The sequence below is a fragment of the Macaca fascicularis genome, chromosome 7, assembly GCF_037993035.2.
Source record: "Macaca fascicularis isolate 582-1 chromosome 7, T2T-MFA8v1.1".
In the NCBI taxonomy this organism is placed as follows: Eukaryota; Metazoa; Chordata; class Mammalia; order Primates; family Cercopithecidae; genus Macaca; species Macaca fascicularis.
The window spans coordinates 142762960-142787726 of NC_088381.1; the positions used below are offsets into that span (position 1 = coordinate 142762960).

Sequence of the window (24767 nt, forward strand, 5' to 3'; positions counted from 1 at the left end):
CATACCTATTTATAGGAACACGCTCTCCTAAGATGGTATAACTCTTATTCTTAAAACTATAAAGCAGAAGTTACAGAACTTAGGACTGTCCAGCAAAGCATTTATTATTCTTCCATGTCCTGTTGCTTAACTTTCCTACATTTAACACCAAAACAAGGATGAATTCAGTGTTTTGCAGAACATTCTATTTGCCTGAAATCATACTTAAATCTTCTCATTTTCTTGACTTCAGTAGATTTTACATTACCTTAAATTTTCTCTAATTAAAGTTAAAAGTGGCCCCAAAATCACTGGACTTGGTTTGAATTATATTACCTTAGGAGATGTGTGGGGAGAGTTGAATTTCAAAATAATTACTATACAAATAGTAATTTTGTTCAACTGCTGGAATCCTAGGAGAACGTAGGACTTATCCTGAGGAGCGAATGGCTCTGCCAGCTCCTTCACTGAGCCACCAGCCACCTCCAGCTCCACGGGTCGAGAAGAAGCCTGAATCAAAGAATGTGGATGATATTTTGAAACCACCGGGCCGGGAGAGCAGACCTGAGAGAGTGAGTCCTATGAAGTTGATTCATCTTCATGCAAACCAGAAGATAAGAGATCTTGTTAATATCCTGAAAAGAATTTCTTTACTTTTCTGCAACGTAGTAATAATATCAGGTTCAAGGCATTTTACTATCTCTAAATCACCATATAATCTCATAAATGGCCTACACTATAGAATCTTCAAGAATTTATCACTAAAGTATTTGACAAAAAACATGTTGAATTTTAAAACATATTCATGAGACCTCAATTAATTGCACGTTGAAGAGAGGAAAAGTGGATTTGGTTTTATGGTATGTGGAATAGAAAGGGAGAATTAGGAGACTTGATTAGCTTAGGCTTAATTTCCTAGTGACCTCCAAATGTGTGCATTCTTTTAAATTTGTCCTGTATTACAGAGTAGTTAGACTGACTCCCATTTGAATTAACTGGTACTGGAGATTTCAGCCAGATATTCCCATTCTATATATACAGAATTAATAGATTCCTGTTTTAAAGTCTTTTTGCCTGCTATTAATATATAGCTACTTGACCTTTCCTGTGGTTGCTCTTTGCGTGATAAATCTTTTACCATTTCCTTACTTTCATTCTGTTTGTGTCTTTTAATGTAAAGTGTGTCTCCTGTAGTATGCCTATGGTTGGATCTTTTTTTTTTTTTTTCCATTCAGGTTCCCTTTATTTCTGACATTTCTTCACCATCCCTGCAAGGGTAACTCCCTAATCACTCTCAAAATTCAGATTCCTATTTCTGACTCTAGGACACAATGGATCATGTTTTTTAATACAGTCTGACAATCTCTGCCTTTTGATTGGATTGTTTAATACATTCACATTTATTTATTTATTTTTAAATTATGGATTCAGGATACATGTGCAGGTTCATTACATGGGTATTTTGTGTAATGCTGGAGTTTGGGGTTCTTTTTTTTTTTCTTTTTTTTTTTTTTTTTTTGAGACGGAGTCTTGCTCTGTTGCCCAGGCTGGAGTGCAGTGGCCAGATCTCAGCTCACTGCAAGCTCTGCCTCCCGGGTTCACGCCATTCTCCTGCCTCACCCTCCCAAGTAGCTGGGACTACAGGCGCCCGGCACCTCGCCTGGCTAGTTTTTTGTATTTTTTAGTAGAGACGGGGTTTCACCATGTTAGCCAGGATGGTCTTGATTTCCTGACCTCATGATCTGCCCATCTCGGCCTCCCAAAGTGCTGGGATTACAGGCTTGAGCCACCGTGCCTGGCGTGGAGTTTGGGTTTCTAAAGAGCCTGTCACCCAAATAGTGAACATAGTACCTTGTCGTAAAGTTATTATTGATGGCTTAATTTCATTTTGGGATTGTTTATTGCAAATATATGGAAATATGGTTTATTCTTGTTTATTCATCTTGTATCCTGCAATACCACTGAATTCATTTATTACTTTTAATAGATTTTTAGTGGATTCTTAAGGTTTCTACATATAAGATCATGGCATCTGCAAATATACTTTTACTTCTTTCTTTCTCAATTGAATGCCTTTTATTTATTGCCTAATTGCCCTGGCTAGAACCTCCAGTGCAGTGTTGAATAGACATGGCAAGAGTAGACATTCTTGTCCTGTTTCTGATCTTAGAGAGAAAACATACAATCTTTCACCATTACTGTGGAATTTTTTTGTAGATGCACTTTATTAGGTTGAGAAAGTTCCCTTCTATTCCTAGTTTGTGGAATGTTTTTATCATAAGAGGATGTTGGATTTGTTGAATGCTTTTTTTGTGTCAGTTGAGATGATCATGTGATTTTGGTTTTTAGTCTGTTGATATGATGTGTTACATTAATTGATTTCATATGTTAACTTGCATTCCTGGGATAAATCCCACTTGGTCATGGTGTGTAATAATTTTTATATGTTGCTGGATTCAGCTTGCTAATACGTTGTTGAGGATTTTTGTATCCATATTCATAGGAGATATTGTAGTTTTCTTGTCTGTATGTGGTTTGGTGTAATGCTGGCCTCATAAAGTAAGTTAGAAATTATTCCTTCATATTCTGTGTTTTTGAAGACTTTGTGAAGAGTTGGTATTTAAATGTTTGGTGAATTCAGTGATGAAGTCATCCAGGCTTGTGCTTTTGTTTGTGTGTAGTTTTTTAAAATTACTGTCTTAGATTCTTCACTTGTTATAGGTCTATTCAGATTGTTTATTTGTTCTTGAGTAAATTTTAGTAGTCTGCGTCTTTCCAGGAATTTGTCTGTTTCACCTAAATTACTTAATTTGTTGGCATACAATTGTTCATAGTATTCCGTTGTAATCTTTTTTTATTTCTATAAGGTTGGTAGTAATGTCCCCTCTTTCATTTCTTTTTTACTTGAGGCGGAGTCTCACTGTTGCCCAGGCTGGGGTTGCACTCCTGGGCTCAAGTGACCCTCCTACCTCAGCCTCATGAGGAACTGGGATTATAGGCACACGCCGCTGAGCCCAGCTTTCATTTCTGATTCTGGTAATTTGAATCTTCTTTTTTTTCTATTCAGTTTAGGTAAGAGTTCAAAAATTTTGTTGGTCTTAGCCAGGCGTGGTGGCTCACGCCTGTCATTCCAGTACTTTGGAAGGCTGAGGTGGGTGGATCACTTGAGACCAGGAGTTCAAGACCAGCCTGCACAACATGGTGAAACCCCATAAAGACACAAAAATTAGCTGGGTGTGGTGGCAGGCACCTGTAATCCCAGCTGCTTGGGAGGCTGAGGCATTAGAATCGCTCAAACCTAGGAGGCAGAGGTTGCAAAGAGCCAAGATTGTGCCACTGCACTCCAGCCTTAGTGACAGAGCAAGACTCCATCTCAAAAAAAAAAAAAAAAAAGACCGACTTTTATTTGGAGTGCAGTGGCGCAATCTCGACTCACTGCAAGCTCCACCTCCTGGGTTCATGCCATTCTCCTGCCTCAGCTTCCTGAGTAGCTGGGACTACAGGCGTCCGCCACCACACCTGGCTAATTTTTTGTATTTTTAGTAGAGACAGGGTTTCACCACATTAGCCAGGATAGTCTCCATCTCCTGAGCTCGTGATCCGCCCGCCTCGTCCTTCCAAAGTGTTGGGATTACAGGCGTGAGCCACCGCGTCTTCCCAAAGTTGGTCTTTTTAAAGAACCACTGCCACTGTTTGGTTGTATTGATTTTTTCTTTTGTTTTTCTGTTTTCTATTTTATTAACTTCTGCTTTAATCTTTATTATTTCTTTCCTCTGTTTCTTTAGTTTGCTCTTCTTTTTCAAGTGTCTTAAAGTGGATGGTTAAGTTATTGATTTGAGACCTATCTTTCTTACTATAGGCATTTATAGCTATCAATTTCCTTTTAAGCACTGCTTTAGCTGTATCCTGTAAGCTTTGGTATGTTGTGTTGTTTTCATTCATCTCAGAGTATTTTCTGGTTCCTTCTGGTTTTTGGCTCCTCCTGGTTTCTGGCTTCTCTTAATTTCTGGTTCTTCTTCGTTTCTTCTTTGATTCATTGATTATTTAGGAGTATGTTGTTTAATTTTCACATATTTGTGAGTTTCTCTAACATTTTCTTACTATTAATTTCCAATTTCATTCCACTGTGGTCCAAAAACATACTTTGTATTATTTCTATCCTTTCAAATTTATTAAGATTTGTTTCATGGCCTATTGTATAGTCTATCCTGGAAAATAGTAGGTCATTGTTAACTATTGTCTCATTGCAGAAACTTTTCTCTGAGTGATTTTGTTTTTCGTCTATTCTGTTTCAGATTGTTGTTATAATGAGAGGATTACCTGGCAGTGGAAAGACACATGTTGCAAAACTTATTCGAGTGAGTATGGGGAAGCTGAAAAATCAGCTGCTTGTGTTAGTAGTCACTTGCCTTCTTATTAATAACAGGCAACATAATACCAGTAGAATTGTCTTCCATTTGGTCCATTAGAGTTGGCCCATGTGGTAGATGTTGTCCCATATATATTTTTATCTACTCAGAGAAACATTTTGCCTCAGCTTGATTTGAAACCACCAGAAGATTGTATATTATTTGGCCACAAGAGGGAACTTTGGTGTGATAATTAACTAATTTATTCCATAAATTCGTTTTAACCTTCATGACTATATGATTCTTAGGATAAAGAGGTAGAATTTGGAGGACCTGCACCCAGAGTTCTAAGCCTGGATGATTACTTTATCACTGAAGTGGAAAAAGAAGAAAAAGATCCAGATTCTGGAAAGAAAGTGAAAAAGAAGGTATGGTATTCATGTCAGATCTCATTCTGATTCATTAATAGTGTTTAAAGGAAAATGTGTTTGGGGAGAAATGTGGCTTTTTTAAGGGCAAGGACCTCTCTCTTTTCTGAACACAGTACTTTAGTACTTGGATGTGAAGGAAAGACTACAAAGTAATCTCTATCCAAATGCTAACTGAGGAAAAGGTTTAGGATGATTCTTTGCTTTTGCTAATTCCATATCTCTTTCGGGGGACCTTAGGTAATGGAATATGAATATGAAGCTGAGATGGAGGAGACTTACCGCACCAGCATGTTCAAAACTTTCAAAAAGACTCTGGATGATGGCTTTTTTCCCTTTATCATCCTGGATGCCATCAATGACAGAGTTAGGCACTTTGACCAGTTTTGGAGTGCAGCAAAAACCAAGGGATTTGAGGTAGAAACTTAAAGAACTTTAAAGTACTTTGTGCTGTCATGTAAATGTTATATATCTTTGTCTAATTATTACTCATTCTTGCTTAGGTATATTTGGCTGAAATGAGTGCAGATAACCAGACTTGTGGCAAGAGAAATATTCATGGAAGAAAGCTTAAAGAAATAAATAAGGTGATTTTAAGAAACAGAACAATAGAGTACCATCATGCACAACATAATGATGTTTTGGTTAAGGAAGGACTGCATATATGGTGGTCCCATAAGATTATAATAATGTATTTTTATTGTACCTTTCCTGTGTTTAGATATGTTTAAATACACAAATACTTCATTGTGTTGCAGTTGCCTACAGTATTCAGTACATTAACATGCTGTACAAGTTTGTAACCTAGATGTGCAGTAGGCTTTATTATCTAGGTTTGTGTAAGTATACTCTGTGATGTTCACACAATGACAAAATTGCCTAATGACCCATTCCTCATAATGTATGCCCATTGCTAAGTGATGTGTGACTGTACTCTAAACCTCATATTATCTGTACCAGCACTCTTGTCTGGAAGCTCTTGTTTATCTCCTTTTTTTTCATAATAACTTTCCGATCTGCTTTAGTAAATGTTTCTCTTCCTTTGTTTATTTTCCTAGCTCTTCTTGAAATTAGCCTGTTATGGCCTGGCGCAGTGGCTCAGGCCTGTAATCCCAGCACTTTGGGAGGCTGAGGTGGGCGGATCGCTTGAGCCTGGGAGTTTGAGACCAACCTGGGCAACATGGCGAAACCCTGTCTCTACAGAAAAATACAAAAATTAGCTGGGCATGGTGTCATGTGCCTGTGGTCCCAACTACTGGGGAGGCTGAAGTGGGAAGATCACTTGAGCCCACCATGTCAAGGCTGCAGTGAGCCATGTTGGCGCCACTGCACTCCAGCCTGGGTGACAGACCGAGATTCTGTCTCAAAAAAAAAAGAAATTAGCCCGTTAGACTTTACAATATTAAATTAATATTTAACAATTAAATATTTAATTAATATTTAACAGTATTTTTAAATATTGTTAAATGTTGTTTATCTTGGATGCTTGATTGGTGTTTGAGTAGTTTCCAGAGATAACTTGACCATCTGAATTTTTCAATAGATGGCTGATCACTGGGAAACTGCACCTCGTCACATGATGCGTCTAGATATTCGTTCTTTGCTGCAAGATGCTGCTATTGAAGAGGTGAGTATCCTTTGGTTCAAACGCAATGCAAAATGACATTACATTTTCACTTTTTTACTTTGAAAAACTTAAAATCTACAGAAAAGTTACATAAATAGTATTAATACAAGAACACCTACTGGTATGCCTTTCGTTGAGATCACAGTTAATATTTTGCCACATTTTTCTCTGTATGCATATATTCTTATTAACATTCTTGTTAATGATGTCACTATTTTTGTGGAACCATTTGAGAGTTAAGTTGCAGATCTCGTAAACCTTCACCTTTAAATACATCAGTAGATATCTTGTAAGAACAAGGACATTCTCTTTTGATTTGATAACAGTTATCAAATGCAGGAAATTTAGTATCGATAAAATACTATATTAGGTAATATAAATTTCCTGAATTAAATTTCTTGAATTATCTCACATATAGTTTATATTCACATTTCACCAGTTGTCCCTATAACATGGTTTATAGAAATTTAAAAAAATCCAAGATTCAATCCTTTAATATAAAATATAGTTTCTCAGCCTTGTCATCGTCATGAAAGATAAAGAATTTATGAAGAGTATAGGCTTGTTTTGTAGAATGCCCCTTAATTTGAGTTTGTCTGTTTGTTTCCACATGCTTAGGTTCAGGTTAAACATTAGCAGGAATGCTACATAAGTGATACTGTGCCCTCTCAGTGTTTTACATCAGGAGTCATATGGTGTTAATTTATCTCATTGTTAGTGATTTAAGCACTGATTACTTGGTTAAGGTGTATCCATCAAATTTTTCTACCTTTTTCTCTTTGTGATAAGTAAACTGTAGGGAGATACTCTTAACATCTTTTCCCCAACAAATTTTCATTCATTGGTAATTCTTGCCTGAATCAATTATTAATTTGATGGAAGGAGAAATTTTCTATTTTTACCAGTTATAGGTTTCTGTCTTGTTTGACCTCTTAATACTCAATATTGTCATTATGCTTTTTTTTTTTGAGGTGGAGTCTCACTCTGTCGCCCAGACGGTAGTGCAGTGGCATAATCTTGGCTCACTGCAACCTCCGCCTCTGGGTTCAGGCGATTCTCCTGCCTCAGCATCCTGAGTAGCTGAAACTACAGGCATGCGCCACCATGCCTGGCTAATTTTTGTATTTTTAGTAGAGACAGGGTTTCACCATGTTGGCCAGGCTGGTCTTGAACTCCTGGCCTCAAGTAATCTCCCCACCTCAGCCTCCCAAAGTGCTGGGATTACAGACATGAGCCACCATGCCCAGCCATCATTGTTCTTTTATGTGTTTTTAATTCCTGTGCCATTCCTCAACCTATTTCTGCCACTAACATTGTCTGGCAACCCTCTCACTAATGATTTCCGTGACAGTGAACAGTTCTTATTTCCCCTATTGATTAATTTTGCAGCCAAATGTAATATAGCTGACCATGCCCACCTTCTTAAAAAACATATTTTTCTCTTGGCTTTTGTGAATTCACATTCTTCTGGTTTTCCTTTTATTTTTTTGGCTATCTCTTTTCAGTCTCTTTCACTGGCTTCTCTTGCTACTCAGTCTTTAAAAGGGCCCCCTTAGGGCTCCATCCTAGGCTCTGTTTTTATTTTGTACCCTCTGTATAGATCATCTGAATCTTTCTAGTAGCTTAGATTGTCACTTATGTGCCATTAATGTTATAAAGTCTAGACTGAATTATATGACTATCTTAACAGTAATGTTTCTGAATGGAGGGAGTATAGGTGATTTTTATAATATTCTTTTTACTGTTATTTTCCAAATTCTCTACAAAAAATATATGTTATCTTAGTATACCTCAAACTCAACCTATCCAAAATGTAGTTTGTACAAGCCTGTTTTTCATTTAGTAGTCTCTGTTTTAGTGATTAGAACCCTAACCACTTGATTGCTGAAACCAGTACTCTGGGAGTTATCCCTGACTCTTTTATCATTGTTGAGACAGAGTCTGACTCTTACCCTGGCTGGAGTGCAGTGGCATGATCATAGCTCATTGCTACCTCAACTCCTGGGTTCAAATGATACTCTCACCTCAACCTCCTGAGTAGCTGAGAGTACAGGCGCATGCCACCATGCCCAGCTAATTTTTTATTTTATTTTTTTAGAGATGGGTTCTCACTATGTTGCCCAGGCTGGTCTTGAACTCCTAGACTCAAGTGATCCTCCTGCCCCAGCTTCCCAAAGTGCTGGGATTATAGGCGTGAGCCACCGTGCCCAGGCCTGACTCTTTACTCTGCCCTTATACCAGTGTTCAAACCTGTCATGTAGTCAAGAAAGTTTAGTCAGTTTTACCTTTTAATGACCTCTCTAACTCATCTGCTTATTTGCATTGCTACCACTCTGGGCCAAGCCAATATCATCCCACTTTTCAGTATACTTTTTCTTATATTTTGAAATTTGAATCATGGACATGTTTTTATCTGATTGGAAAAATGCTTGTTAAAGATTTTTAAAAGAAAATTCTAGTAATCCATAAGCATTCAAAATAGGTAGCCATCTACTTAGCACTTATACTTTACAGGGAATTATACAGATGGATATTCAAGGAAAATTAAAGGCAATAATATCCTGTCTTTTATCAGTTCTGTTTCAAAATTTAGGGTGTTAAAAATTACTTGGTATGTAACAGTGAGCCTGTCTTGCTCTAGGCTACTGTGTTCATTCCAGATCTCAATGAAGGAGTCAACATTTTGCTAAATGTTAACTCAGTCTTTTTTTTTTTTTTTTTAATGGTTGGTACAGGTAGAGATGGAAGATTTTGATGCAAATATCGAAGAACAGAAAGAGGAAAAGAAAGATGCAGAGGAAGAGGAAAGCGAACTGGTAGGAGACAGACCAACCACTTTGAACAGTGTCTCTTTATTAAAATTCTTAAAGAAGGTTTAAATTCAGATCTGTGGTCAGACAACTACTGTTGATACACACTTTAGCGGTATAAGTTTCCATAATCATCTTCAAGGAGACTTTTGGATACTCTTTCTTTTTCCCCAGACCAAAAGAACCCTCTACTGTGGTGTTAAAAGAAAGTTTTAACAGAGTGCTAAGAAACTTACTCTTGTACTCATCTATTTGTGGGTGGTTTTAGGGGAGTATACCTTTTAAGAAAATAATTACATATGAAAGGGCATTCTTACATTCCAGCAGATATGTGGCACAGCCTACCCAACATAGGCATAATTGTCTCTTCTTTGCTACAAGATCTCCAAATTTAGTTTCTGTCAACTGAGGCAGAAGAACTTACTGAATGGGGAGGCAGAGGGTTGCCACTGGCTGCTAGATTTGTTCTTCCGCATTTTATCCTAAGTGACAGGGAAAAATTAAATGACTGTGTAGGCAATGGATTTTGCTTAGGCTGATTAGAGGCTTACATAGTGTGAGTTTAAAGTTTCTGTGTACCTAATGTAAAATGCTTTTGATCACACCTCTGTAGAGACGTTTGCCTTTCCCTGTCATTCAAGAATATGCGACCTATAGAATTACGTTGACTTTTCAGTGTTTGCTGAAGTACAGAGATTAGCAATGCCTTGGAATAGTGTTGCATTTTAAATCCAGAATATTACTCGGTTTATTTAATACTTGAGCCCTTGCTAAAGTTGCTCCTCATATTCCTTTGAAAATGTACAAAATGAGAACTCTGATTCCTACCCCCTAGAGTATACAGAATCTCCAGGGAGTGGTCCCATCGAACCCGTGTGTGATATAGAGGACTCTTGATAAAAACTGTGTTTATATAAAGATGGTGTCAACCTCTACATTCCAAGATTTCAAATGTGGATTAAAAAATAAGTTTTAAAGTTAATGGCATTTGAGTCTCAGTATGTGTTTTTTTAAAATCTATTTTTCTTAAGTTGTATTTTGGCATACATAATTTAAAATTTAGGCAGGATATTCACTACAAGGTCCACGCTCTTCTGGAATATGGCTAATGACTTCTTTAGCCATTTGCAGCGTGTGTACTAGAAACTGACTACGTGAGAAGTCTATAATGTTTTAGCTTTCTGAAGCTCCGTCTTTCTATTGTGGAGATTTCAGTTCAAGATATGGTTCGTAACATCTGACTTGCTTAGGTGTAGGTCAAAACTTGGGAACTTTTAACTGAATGTACTATTACTTTTTTAAAGTGAAACACACTGTAATACTATATTTTTATGTCAGAGTCATGGCAAGAAAGCCTTAGAATTCTACCCTGCTGGATTATCTGCTTTATTTCCAAGTGGCCTACAATTTCAAGCAATGGGAGGATAATATAGTTTAAAGGAAGACCAGGATGATTCCAGCAGTGGGGAATGAATACACTTGTTTGCCTAACTTGATTATAAAACTTCTCTTAACCCGTTCAAAGATGCAGAATTGAAATCTTTTACTATTGGAGTCTATTCCGAGAGTGAAAGATTCTTGGAGAATATATTAACCAAGGGTTAAGAGCAAGTTTCACACCAACCACTCAGTCTATTTTAATGGAATTATCAGTAAACCTTGCATTTTCCACTCTGCACTTATTAATATAACTGGGTGAAATCCAAAGTTTTGTTGGTAAAGATAATCCTTTGTAGGGGATCATTGGTATGATAGTTTGCCGCCTTTAGTGCTTCAGTGAACCTAAATAGATAAAATTTATAAATATATTATTCCAGTGATGCTTAGTTTTCAGATGATTTTTAAGATGTAACTTATCTTCAGTACTTTTAGCACTATCACTTCAGCATAGCTTTGTCTTGGTTTGTTCTAAAAAATGTATTTGGAAAATATATAATTTATAATCCAAAATACTACCTAGTAAGTTGAAGTTGAATTATTAGTTCTGGCTGATAGACTAGAAATGTATGAAACCATAGGATTATGTTCTAGTAAACTCTTACACAGAAGCTATTATCATGAAATCTTCAAAATGCTTTGTGACTTACTTTACTTGTGTGTCAGTTTGTTTCACGAACTTGAACATTACCAACAGTAGAGAGATAAATTGATTCATAAAAGAAGATGCTGACACCATTGATGAATCTGTCCTATTTACTAGATTCCAATATTAACATTTCTGTATGTTAGGTCCAATGGAAAACAGTCTAAATGAAGGTAAAGGGGAATCATGATCAATCACATGGTAAAAGCATATACTTGCTAGGTGAATAAACAGAAATGATTACTGCATAGCTCAATAGGCACATTAGGAAATTTGAAAATCTTTTGGGAGTGAGTTCGAAATAAGCCACCCAGTTATTTTATGAAATATAAGATGTAAGTTGCCAGTGGAGATTTCTGGTTTTGCATATAATAGGATAACATAATTTTTTAAAACATCAGAAATAATAATCTAGTTTTCAACTAATAAAAATGTTCTGAATTTGATTCAGTAAAATTAGCCTTTGTATGCTCTAACTGGTAAATGAATTGAGTCATTTTAAAATGAAGTTGAACTTCCTAATTGGGTAATTGGGTTAAGTGCTACCAATTCTTTTCCTTTCTTTTGAGTACTTGAAATTACTGAAATATAAAGTAACTATCTTGAACACTTTTTGGACCTTATGGCTACTATCAGTTGATAATAGCAGTTATATTTAGAAGATAACCTAGCTAGTATTACAAATTATCTGATACTCTGAATAATATTAATATCAGCACAGTAACTACCTGTACATTCTTATCGTATTTGCTATACAGCTGTTGTTCAGACTACAATTGTGAGTCCTGAACTGTAGCTGCCTCAGAGCGCCTTCATGATACTATTCTGAAGTGACTACTCCGAAATGTGGACAGTGCAGTTTGGTGAATTTGGTCATTTAGTTTCTTCAAAGATAGTGAGATTGTGTTTCCCCTAAGGATGTATTTACAGCTAGTCAGTGGAAACTGAATCCATTCCCAGTTTTAATGCTTTTCCAGTTCAAACGTGATATGCATGTATGTGTCTCTTTCTAACCCTTCGAGCTTCTCTCTGTGTACGATTTAGGGTTACATTCCGAAAAGCAAATGGGAGATGGACACATCTGAGGCAAAGCTAGGTGGGTATTTCCTTTTTCCTGTTTTTATATGTGATACCTGATGGTAATGGTCATAGATCTTTTCTGCTATAAGAGGAACAAATTTCCTAAAACTTCTACTTGAACAGAGATTTCTGGCCTACCTTATATCCTCCAATCTATTTTGTTAGCTTTTATATCTTGTGACAAAGTCATAAGTATTTTAAAAGAACTGCTTTCAATACTCTTTAAAGTTTTTAGAGTCAACAGAAATATTTGATAATTTAGCAACAAAATATTGTCACTTATAAAATCTATTCTTTTATATTAATCAGAAATGTTGGTGCTGATGAGATTTCTTTTTTAAAGAATATTTAAGTGCAGTCCAAAGTTAAACTTGATTATGAATACTTTAGATAATAAAAATAATATAAAGTTTAAAATTAATTAAAAGGCATTTATTCTCCTTGTATAATAAATGAGAGTTTCTGAGTAGAGAGAAGCAGATATGTAATTCAGGTTTTTGAGGAGCCTGCTTTATAAAATTCAGTTTAAATTTTTCTTCAAATTGTTAATGCCAAATTCCAAGGTTAAACCAGTTTAAATGATTGTCTAAATCAGAATTTGAAGTTGCTTAATGTGAAGTTATCTGTCAAACAAAAAAGTCATACATACCCAATGGATTCCCTCTAGTATTTGTTGGTGAAAACTGCAAAATAGTTTTTCAGTTTTACTTCGTTTAAAGAGAACCATTTAACATGTTGATTAAGATGTATGAATAAAAATCTAAAACAATGTACTAAGGACTTTTTGAGATCAGCCTTACTGATATATGAGGTATGACTGTCAGTTTATGTTTCTTTTCCTGGTATTATACTCCAAAACTAAAGGAACCATCTAAGTATCTTAAATTGATACAGGAAGTTTGAGTCATTTAGCTGCTTCATTGCTTGGGACATGTGTTTCTGACATCAAAGGAGTGCATTTTACATGCAATTACATAAGCTATGCCTTTAATTTGCCCCAACTATTTGTGTTAGTAGTTGGTATTGACCAGGTCCTGTGTTAAAAGACAGTTCCGCGAACTGTATTATTACATTACTGGTATAGGTGCTTTGTTGTCAAGTCTAAAAGATTTTTTTTAGTTTCTGTTGTGTGAAAATTTTATGTGGTTTTTGACATATTCTTCTAGTCGTCTTCCCTCTGTGGGAAATCTTAATAATAACTAATTGTCATCTTCCAGAGACCCTTAAAGCACTTATGTGTTTAAATGCAATTAAATATGTAGGAAAATAAAAATTACAAAATACTTTAAAAATAATAATAATAATGCTTTAGTTCTGCTTATTTCGACGTTAGATTAACTCTCTGTGAAGTTCTGTACATTACAATGACCCATAATATGCTAAGGTCTTTTCTCTCTTCTGGTTCTCTAAATATTGATTATCTTTTGGGGCAAAGAGAGATCATAAATAAAGGTAGTTAAGGGGGATGTAAAAGTGATAAATATTAGCTTAACGTGTAATCTTTAGAGGCCTCATGTAATACATGATCTGGGGTAATGCTGTTTTAAACTCAAACCAGTCCATCTTTTACTTTTCTGTTTTTAAAAGGAAAAGGGAATTTAGTTGTGATGATTATTCAAGAATATATATTAATATTGGTATTTCTTGGAATTTCTGGAAAAAATTCTGGCCCGTCTACCATTTGCTTCTCAGAAAATACATTTTATACAAATTTTCAGTTTTAAAGACAGAATAGTAGATAATGAATTCCAGAAATGGATTTTTTTAAATAAACCATTTCAATGAAAGGCACTGAAGATCTGGTAGTAAATCTAGGAAATAAATTTTAACATATTTGCAGTCGGGTTTTTATTTATTTTTTAACAAGAGTGACAGTAATGTTATATATAAGGACTTGTATCTTGCACCACTGTATTGAGAGCTAATCCTACCACAGAGGAAGGCAAAGAGTGTGCATTCTTGAAAGTGCTTACTACTTTGAGGTTGGTCCATTGACCCAACTGAGAAGATTCTTCTCTAAAACATGAGGATCTTGTGTCGGATCTTGTAGCCTATTTATGTTGCCTTCCTTATCATAACAAATTTAATATAATTTGATTACCAAGTACAATTTATTTTTCTGAGTACTTTACCAACATTCCCCAATTACTCTTGGAAAATGATTATACTGGGTGGAAATATATTATGTTTTAGCGGTGTCACGTGTTGAGTGAAAACAGTTGAATCTGAAACGGAGGAATTTTGATTCACAAATGAGTCTGCCAGTGAGAACATACTTACCTATAGTCTTTCAAGCAGCTGGTTAGATCTTATTGCAGATTCTTGATCTATGCTCATTAAGTATAGTACACAGTTCAGCCTCTGCCTGAATGTTAAATTGAAAGTGATGTGATTTTAGAACAGTTCACAACAGGCCTGAGCTACCTCTGGCATGGAGTTGTTGAAGGCTGCCTGTGGCCCACCTTCAGTCCCACCAGACTGGTTCTTCCCTGCTGGGACACAGGCATCCTAATGCAAGGGCAGGTTGTTACTTGCCACATCAGGTGCTGGGATTCAGCATTGAAGCTACTTAAACTCCAGTGACATGATTTTAGTTTCTCATACTGTGAAGCTAGAATATTTGAGACTGTTATCATCCTAATTTAGGTTTCTTCATATAAAGTACTTTTGCTTTTCTCATCTCAGTGTCATTTGTCTCTACTCATGAGTTGTATATTGGTTTTCTACGTGTCAGACAGATTCATCTCTTCAGAGTTGGAATATAATTATTATTTGTATAGGTGCGTAATCTTGTGTTTACTTTGAACAGATTTTCAGAAATACCATTTACATTTAGAAAATACATAGCTGTATCTAAGGAATTTTTCTGTTGTGCTATAATACATACTGTTTCAAATATGTGGTAAAATTCTGTGACCTGCCAAGTTGGATTTAAAACTTCATCTTCATCTTAAAACTTCATCTTTTGAAATCTCTGAAAATCATTAGTGTGCATGGATTGAACACCAGTCTTTCTGTAATTAACAACCCCAGATTTCTCTCCCCTCACCTTATGCCATCCATCTGTGTGTTTGGTTTCCAGTATGCCATGTGGAAGAGGTGTGAGCCTTTCTTCAGCCCAAGAAGGAAACTTTAAACATATTTGCACAATAAAATTTCAAATTAAACATTTCAACAAGGGTGCTCAGACTAGAAATACATGCTCTTCTGAAATTCCATGTTGCAACTGTAACTCCTGTCATATATACCCAGTGTATGAGGAAAAGTTCTTGCAGTTTTCACACTGCCCTTCTGTATTGCTGCCTGGCTGTGCTCTGTTGTTGGAAATGAAATATGAAATTTTTACTTTGAAGTATGTTAATGTCAAAGTTGATCGTATTAAGTTTGGAAATCCTTTGAGGTTTATTTAATAAGTGTGTTGGAGCTTCTTTCTCTTCTGGTAATACTGTACACTGTTGAACTGAGAACAGTTTTATTGTTTGTGGGACTTTGTTGGTTTTCTAATACCATAACCTGTGTCCCTGTGCAGTCAGGGGGTCACTTCTTTAAGATCATGTGTAATATGGCCCGTCATATACATGTAGATAGAGCCATTTGGTATAGCACGTGATTCCAGAGATTAGACGACTGGATCTCTTGAATCCATACATGTTAAAATTTTGCCAAAATGAGATGATTAAAATTTTTGTGAGTTTTATAAACTGTTGCAGTTTGCCTTACTGATTTTTCAATGATAATCACTTTTATGGGAAAGGGGCTTAGGAACAAAAAACTTTGCCATGAATGCAAAATCTTACTGGTTTTTAAAGCTTGTAACAGTTGTGTGTAAAACTTTTATATTTGAAACATAAACTTACCCTTGCTGCCACTGCTTTCACTGCACTTTTCATACCAAGTTCTCTCCAACATGGTGTCTAAAAGATTTTTATTATATACACTCTTTATGGAATTCAATGAAGTGTGGTTATGCTGTGTTTCTGAAGTTTTTAGGCTTTTCTTCATTGGCCTGCCTAGTACTAGTGTGTTTATATAACTTCAGATGATTCAGAAGTTTAGTGCTTCATTGTAGCAAAAAATGTATATAACTCATAATATCCTACATGTAGCGTTCAAAATCAATTATTAATAACCAATAAAAGACTCAACACATTTTCATTGCGTGTTCTTCTTTAAGACACCTAAACTCATATCTCATAATTTCTGAATCTGCAATCCCTATTCATTAATTGATTATAGTTTTTGAGTTGTTGGAAAGCCTAGCCCTCTCAGATTCAGGGTTCAGAAAGAATTATCAGGTCTGGTAAAATTATCTGACTAGCCCTTAGCCTCAGAATGGTCAGCTTCATAGTATGAGCAAAGAAAGTGGTGATCTCATATAGTCAGCTTATTCATGAACATTAATTCATGGTGAATGCACTCACAGCAATTAAAAAAAAAAAAAAAACTGTTCATCTAAAACCTTAAACGTTAGCTTGGCTCATTAAGTTCTTGGTACTACCTGCTTTTCATATGACACAGTATCAGACATGATTGCAGATGAAATGGGTGGTGTTAATATTGTGTTAAAGAAAAAAAGAATGGAAGACACTGTCTGGAAAAGCCCAACTTTGCATTTGCCATCAGAACATGAGAGCTATGGTGGGTGGGAGGACAAGGAGACCAGGACTCAAGTGCCTTTTCTTGCCTTGCCCATATTTGCTCTTAAACCAACATCATAAACATAATGGCTACCAGAGTGAATACCAAACAATGGAAATTCTGGCACAGAACTTGATATTATCTCAGCCAAGAAGATAGTTTGGATCTGCAAGTGATGCTGCACTCAAAATTGTGGATATGCCCTCTGAAAGTGTTCCAGCCTTCTTTTCCCCTGTGTGTGTGTCGTGTGCAAACTCACACTCTTCCTTAATGCTACGGCTCTGTGTTTGTCCCTCAGACAAGTTGGATGGCTTGAGGACTGGTACTAAAAGGAAACGTGACTGGGAGGCCATTGCCAGCAGAATGGAGGATTATCTTCAGCTCCCCGATGATTATGATACTCGTGCTTCTGAGCCTGGGAAGAAGAGGGTAAGAGACTTTGTCAATAACTGCCAACAAATGAAGGGCCCATTTAGGCATCTGGTTTTAGGAAGTTACAGGCAGATAATCACATGAATGCTATTTTTAAAATGATTTAGTTTACGCTATGTCATGTTACACTTCCCAAAAAGGAGTCATACCTTATAAATTATCTCATCGGCCGGGCGCGGTGGCTCAAGCCTGTAATCCCAGCACTTTGGGAGGCCGAGACGGGCGGATCACGAGGTCAGGAGATCGAGACCATCCTGGGTAACACAGTGAAACCCCGTCTCTACTAAAAATACAAAAACTTAGCCGGGCGAGGTGGCAGGCGCCTGTAGTCCCAGCTACTCGGGAGGCTGAGGCAGGAGAATGGCGTGAACCCGGGAGGCGGAGCTTGCAGTGAGCTGAGATCCGGCCACTGCACTCCAGCCTGGGTGACAGAACGAGACTCCGTCTCAAAAAAATAAAAAATAAATAAATAAATAAATAAATTATCTCATCAAAATGTACAAGTAACTTGAAAAATTGGAGAACAGAACCTCACATGGCTAGTGCGTTAACCTTAAAGGCATTGGGAGTGGCCAGTCACTTGTGCCATTTTGTCATGGGGCAAAAGAAGCCAAGTACAGAGTAGGGTATTGAAGAGAACCTGTGGAACTTCTTAATGGATGGAGTGTGGAGGGTCCAAAGGTAGATAGAATCAAGGGTGACCCCTTGGTACTCTGGCCATGAGCACTGCATATATGTGGTGCCATTTAGTGAGAGAGAGAAAACTGAGGGAGTCATAAGTCATGATTTTTGGAACTGAGAGAAATAATTTAAGTTCTGTGAGAGAAATTCTAATTTTTCTTCTAATTAAGTTAGAAGTGTAAGTGAAAATGTCAAAATGACTGTTGGATTTATTAGTACAAAATTCACCAGAGAGATCAGACTGAACTAACAAATTTCAGGAAATGGTATTTAGAAGCATGGGACTGAATGATCTTGCCCAAGGAAAAAGTATAAATGGAAAAGGCAATAGGACGCCAGACTCCAAAATTTAGTTCAGATAGAGCTAAGTGTTTCAAGAAGAAAAGAGTGTAGTCAGTTTTTAAATGATGCGGAAAAGACAAGTAAGTTTGGAACAGATAAATGACTGCTAGATGTGGCAACATGGAGGTCACTGATGATTGTAGTTTGTCATCAGTCTACAGTGATGAGGGGGCAGAAACCAGTTTGGAGCAGATTAAAGAATGAATAAGAAATGATGAAGTACAGTGCAGCATATGTAGGCAACTTTTTGAAGTTTTGCTATGAAAGGGAATAGAGAAATGAAGCTAGGGCATTAGATAGGTCTTTACATAAATGTTGAACTCAGTAAAAGTGATAGATGTGTATATCCTTTAAAACAAAATAACAAAGCAAAGGGATCATATATACTGTTCTGTACAAGTCTTTTTCAGCTATTCCATCTTGATCTTTCTATATAAGCATATACAGACCTACCATTCTTTTTAAAGGGCTCCTTAGTGTGCCATTGTTCGGTTGTACAATCAGTTATTTAACTAGTCCCTTTGTATTAGTCCATTTGCGTAGCTATAAAGGAATATGGGAGATTGGGTAATTCATAAAGAAAAAAGGTTTATTTTGGCTCATTGTTCTGCAGGCTGTACAGGAAGCTTGGTGCTAGCATCAGCTCCTGGTGAGGCCTCAGGAAGTCCTCAATTATGATGGAAGACAAAGGAGGAGCCAGCGTGGCAAGAGAGGAACCAAGGGGAGGGGGTCCCAACTCTTTTTAACAACCAGATCTCATATGAACTCAGAGTGAGGACTTGCTCATTACCGTTAGGAGGGCACCAAGACGTTCATGAGGGATCCTCCTCCATGACCCAAACACCTTCAATATTGGGGATTACAATTCAACATGAGATTTGAAGGGGACAAACATCCGAACCGTAATACGAGATTTGAAGGGGACAGATGTCCAAACCGTAATATCTTTATTGATGGATGCTTACAGTGTTTCCATTTATTGCCAGTACAGACGTGAAGGTTGTGGTGTGTATGTCTCTCTTTAAATACCTACATGCAAGTAATTGCCTGTTTTTCTACACTTCGACCAGCAGTGCTGTTATCAAACTCTTTAACTTTTGATAATCTGATAGGTGAAAAAAAATAGTATCTCATTTTTCATTTATTTACTTAAGAATGAGGTTGTGCATCATTTACCTCTATGCATCATTTCTTTGTATTTGTTTCTTAATGAATTTTCTCAGTGCCTTAGTGTACTTAGTGTACTTTGTAAGGGGCACTATTACAAAGAATCCAGGTTTCAAAACTTTTTAAAATACTGCAGATACTCCAAAGCCTGCCCTTGTTTGTGTAACTTCAAGGGATGGGGAAGGGAGAGCCCACTGCCATTTGCACCCAGCCTCACCAAAGAACTACTTGTAATGATACCTCTTACTCAAGTTTTAAGACTGGAGCCAACAGAGGCAGAAGTGGCCCTTTCTTGCAAATAATAAAGTGTAGTTCTGGTAACAATTAGTAATCTAAAATGAGAAATATTTTATCTGTTTTTACTCAGGTAACTATCGCTGTCTTCACTAAGGAGTATGTAATGCCATGCAGTTTATTTTGTTAGGTTAGGTGACCAAAGAGAACTGAATGGTGCACATTCTAGTTCTTTAAAGTTACTCCTCTTTAACTCTCCTCCCCTGCCTTATACCTTGACTTCAGATAGTTTTTAACTCTTGAACTACTCACCAAAATCAACATTAGAGCACAAGGAGATCCTACAGGTAGTAAAGAATACAGAATGCTGTACATTACTCATTCCTTTTCTGGGCTTTCTTTGTGTCTGTGATCCAGCTTTTTACAGATACCAGGTGGGTTCTTGGGATTAACTTCCTCTATAACGAAAAGGTGGTTCTGTAGAGTTGGTTATATTCGAATTTTGCCTAAATGGCTAGACTTTAAAATATAATTTACTTTTAAAATATTTGCTTGCTTGGGTATAAAATGGTAGCTTACTTGGACTTTAATTTGTATTTCTTTGATGACTATGAAAGGCGAACATTTCCCTTGTGTGTTTGCTGAGTTTGTGTATTTTAGAAATATTTATAGTGACAGTGGATGAAATATAAGGACCTCAAACCTTTGAGTGCTAGTCGAGATTTTTCTGTATTATAACAGTTTTATTTTTACAGGAAAAAACAACAGCAAAAATGTTGTAAGTCGCAAAAGTACCTCTAGGAAAATTAAAAGGGACACTGACATTTAAGAAGCCATTTCAAGCTGAAAGTCATTATTCTGCTTCTTATATTTTTAGTGGTTCGGTAATCATTTATTCATTCCATATGTTGAATGTCTTTGTATGAAGTCTATGAATGAGTCCTCTTAAGGAGCTGACATCCAGTGGAGGAATTCAACATGTAAATTAATAATTTTACTACAGCATCAGTATAAATTAGAGATATTAACAAAATACCGTAGTTTCCAAAATATTTTAATTCCAACTTCATTTGTTGTTGGGTTTTTTTGTTTTTTTGTTTTTTTTTTGAGACGGGGTCTCACTCTGTTGCCAGGCTGGAGTGCAGTGGCGTGATTTTGGCTCACTGCAACCTCTGCCTCCCAGTTCAAGCCATTCTCATGCCTCAGCCTCCTGAGTAGCTGGGATTACAGGTGCCCACCACCACACCTGGCTAATTTTGTTTGTATTTTTAGTAGAGATGGGGTTTCGCCATGTTGGCCGGGCTGGTCTCAAACTCCTGACCTCAGGTGATCTGTCTGCCTCAGCCTCCCAAAGTGCTGGGATTACAGGCGTGAGCCACTGTGCCTGGCCGAATTCCAATGTTAAAATCTTGGGCATTTATTCGCAAACATACTACTGATTTCAAAAACAACTACACACTTTTTCTTCTAATCCTACCATGTAAGGGGCAAACTGTGGCCACTGAACAAAGAAAAAGTAACCAGCCCACAGCAAATTTAAATCCATTCCCATGGCATCCTCAGCACAGTAGTGTGTTTTCACATAAATGCCCAAAACTTAGTTCGTAATGATCTTTCGCTAAAATGTATATCCTTGATCCTAGGTGGCGCTAAGAGAGTATATATGGATTTTATTTATTTATTTATTTATTTTTGAGGTAGGGTCTCTCTGTCACCCAAGCTGGAGTGCAGTGGTGTGATCTCGGCTCACTGTCACTTCCGCCTCCCAGGCTCAAGCAATTCTCCCACCTCATCCTCGTTAGTAGCTAGGACTTCAGACACCCACCACACCACCATGCCCAGCTAATTTTTGTATTTTTAGTAGAGACACGGTTTTGCCATGTTACCCATGCTGGTCTCGAACACCTGGGCTGAAGGGATCTGCCGGCCTCGGCCTCCCAAAGTGCTGGAATCACAGGTGTAAGCCACTGTGCCTGGCTGTATGTATGAATTAATCAAAATAGGTACTTCAGCATTGATGGGCAGAATGCCCAAAGATTTTTCTATATGGAAGCCCACATTATTTATTAGGCTTCTTACTAAGGCCCATGAAAGACATTGAGCCATAGGTTTTCTATATACTAAAAACCTACTTTCTGGAAAGTCAGGTGTTATCAGTTTCTTCCCACTGCTATTACTGTGACTCCTCCCTTTGACCAGGTGATACTGTTAGAAGCCTAGTTATTTCATTGCCAGTCATGCAAATAGTAATTAGTGTACATTAGAGCAATAATGCATTTCCAGGTCCAGTGTGAAGAGCATGATGTTTCCATGCTCTGGTTCCCTCTCCTTGTCACAGATAATAAATCACAAGCCATGTTTAAAATACATTATCTGTGGACTTTGGTACCATGTAGTGCAAGCAACAGATTCATAGTTTCTTTTTAAGAATCTGAACTTTTACAGAGTATGTATATCTCCATATACTTTTAAAAACATATTAACATAATATGTGGCTGGGCATGGTGGCTCATGCTTATAATCATAGCACTTTGGGAGGCCAAGGCAGGAGGATTGCTTGAGCCCAGCAGTTTGAGACCAGCCTGGGCAACATAGTGAGACTCTGACTCTTAAAAAAAAAAAAATTACAAAAATTTAAAAAAATCATATGTAAGAATATATATATTTTAAAACTCAGAATACCAATAGGAAATATCCCTGATCCATGTATTTGTAGTTGTAATCTTGCCATGGATATCAGCTGAGTCTGTTTCTTGGTCTCTCTATCTCATGAATGAAAGTAGTAATACCAGCTTACTGTTTTCCCTAAGATTAAATTTCAAGAAATATTTCTGTGTAGAGATAAATAAAATTCAGTTACTGATCTAGGGTGTTGATAGTCTGTTAGGGAGGACAGATCTGTAAGTGGATAATTACAGTACAGTGTGGAAGTTCAAAAGCAGACATATCAAAATCCAGAAGTTAACTGTGGGAAGCAGTGATTATTTGATTGGCAAAGGAAAAAGGGGTAAGTCAGGGAGGGATGACTGGACTCATGCCAAGTGGAGATAAGGTTAGGGAAAAGACATTTCAGGAAGAATGACTAGTACTTATATGCAGAGTTACAGAGACAAGAAATGGTGCAATGCACTCTGAGTGCTAGAAGGAAGTTTATATTGTTTGTATAAAATGCCATAGGCACTGGCCAGAGATGTTGCAGGAAAGTAGTTGGGGCCAGATCAAGAGGGACCTGAGTTCTTGGACTTTACCTGGTAGGTAGGGAAAGGAGTTAAAGCAAATGAGTCACAACTGTGTGTTTTAGGAAGCTCACTCTGGCAGCATGAATCTGGAGGGGGTGAGTACAGACAGGAAGACTAGGTAGAGATTCGTGCTTTGCTTTCAGGTGAAAAAAAATGAGGTCAGTGAATTATTAAATAAAAAGGAATGGCAGAGGAGAAAGAGAGGACAGGATTGAGCTGAACTGTTCAGGAGCTGGAATGGTTAGGACTTGGATTGGCCAGAGAGTTTTCTCTCTGTGACTTAAAATATATGACTTTTCCCAATTTTCCTGGGTTAGTTTTTAATTTTTTAAGCTTGCGGTTTCAGATGAGTCATTCTACCCCTTAGACTGTCCAGAGAGGGAGGGGGCTCTTTGCATATTTATTTTTCCTAAAGCTCAGCCTAATGCTGTGTTCTTTTTAGGTCAGATGGGCAGACCTGGAAGAGAAGAAGGATGCAGATAGGAAAAGGGCCATAGGTTTTGTGGTCGGACAGACTGATTGGGAGAAGATCACAGATGAAAGTGGTCACCTGGCTGAAAAAGCCCTCAATCGAACCAAATATATATGAGACTTAGTTTTTGAACGGAGTCATTATTCCTCTAAGGTAAGAGTACACAGTCATATAAATAGCCTACTGTGTGGTTGCTTCAAAGGGTTTGAGATAAAGAAGACAGCATGCTTTGCTAAAAATGCTCTCTTCTTGTGTTATTTTATAGTTCTGAAAGAGTAAGTATGTGCTAGTTGTTAACATTTACAATATTATTAGAAAAGGAAGCCATTTTCTACAACCTGGCTCACTTATAAAAATAAAAACCTTGAGAAAAACTTGAATTCGATAGATTTGGGAAGGAGTGAAGTGATGTTATATTAAGGGTTACTGAACCTTCTACCTGTTCTTTCCAGGTGTGACAGCCTTTTCTTTTCTTTCCAGGTGGTTCGCTTTGAGGTGATCTGAAGCCAAGGCCTCACGGAGCTTCTTTGTGTGTCACCTTGCTTCCACGTTTCAGTTATTGTTTTGTTTCTACTGCTTTAGTTTTTTTAAAGTTCTCCAGTGTCCCCAAGAGGTATTAGAATCTTGCTGTGCCCAAGCAAGACGTTAATTTTTCTTTTAACTGTTTTGGGGAGGGAGGGAGTGATAGCTTAACTGCTGAAGCCAGGTGGGGGTCCGCTGGAGGATTCCAACAGAGAATATTTCCTCCACTGTACATTGTCACAGACTATCTCTATCATCATTGCTTTGTGGCTGTTTCTGTTTTTTACTGTATGTAACTGGTAGCTGATTGTACTAGGATTAAAAACAATAAACTTTCATGATAAAGCCGATGAGATTCATGGGCTATACAGCATGGGCCCTTTTCTCTTGTTTTCTTAATTTTATTTTTATTGCTTTTTAAATATGGTATGTCCTAATTAAATGCTAGCTGAACATCCCAAAACCTCTTTTTAATTGAATATTATGTGGCTCAATGATTCCGTAGCACATGTTGTAAAACACAGGGTTCAAATGATGTTCAAAACACTCATCTTTGTTTTATAGCTGATTTATTTCTCTATCTTTGTGTCTTGAAGACTGATGAACCTTAAGTTCAAATATTCATCAGTTCCCTGGAGCATATCCATTCTGTAACATGATGCTTTATTTAAAAAAATTTTTTTA

The 24767-nt window shown here is 37.0% G+C and overlaps 1 protein-coding gene across 3 annotated transcripts in view; it reads left to right on the top strand.

Moving 5' to 3' along the window:
• Positions 1-24456, top strand: part of YLPM1 (YLP motif containing 1) — a 74310-nt gene extending 49854 nt beyond the window's left edge. Inside the window, exons 11-21 of one of the 3 annotated variants that reach the window (XM_005561777.4) lie at positions 397-551; positions 4275-4337; positions 4637-4756; positions 4997-5173; positions 5260-5343; positions 6300-6383; positions 9119-9199; positions 12321-12372; positions 17293-17423; positions 23532-23714; positions 24042-24456. In XM_005561777.4, the coding sequence (XP_005561834.1) occupies positions 397-551; positions 4275-4337; positions 4637-4756; positions 4997-5173; positions 5260-5343; positions 6300-6383; positions 9119-9199; positions 12321-12372; positions 17293-17423; positions 23532-23678 (1094 nt within the window). In that variant the 3' untranslated portion in view covers positions 23679-23714; positions 24042-24456. Of the gene's footprint in view, positions 1-396; positions 552-4274; positions 4338-4636; positions 4757-4996; positions 5174-5259; positions 5344-6299; positions 6384-9118; positions 9200-12320; positions 12373-15438; positions 16510-17292; positions 17424-23531; positions 23715-24041 lie in introns of those variants that run through there. The other 2 variants (XR_012415975.1, XM_005561778.5) reach the window with 2 other exon arrangements.
• Positions 24457-24767: the final 311 nt, after the last annotated feature.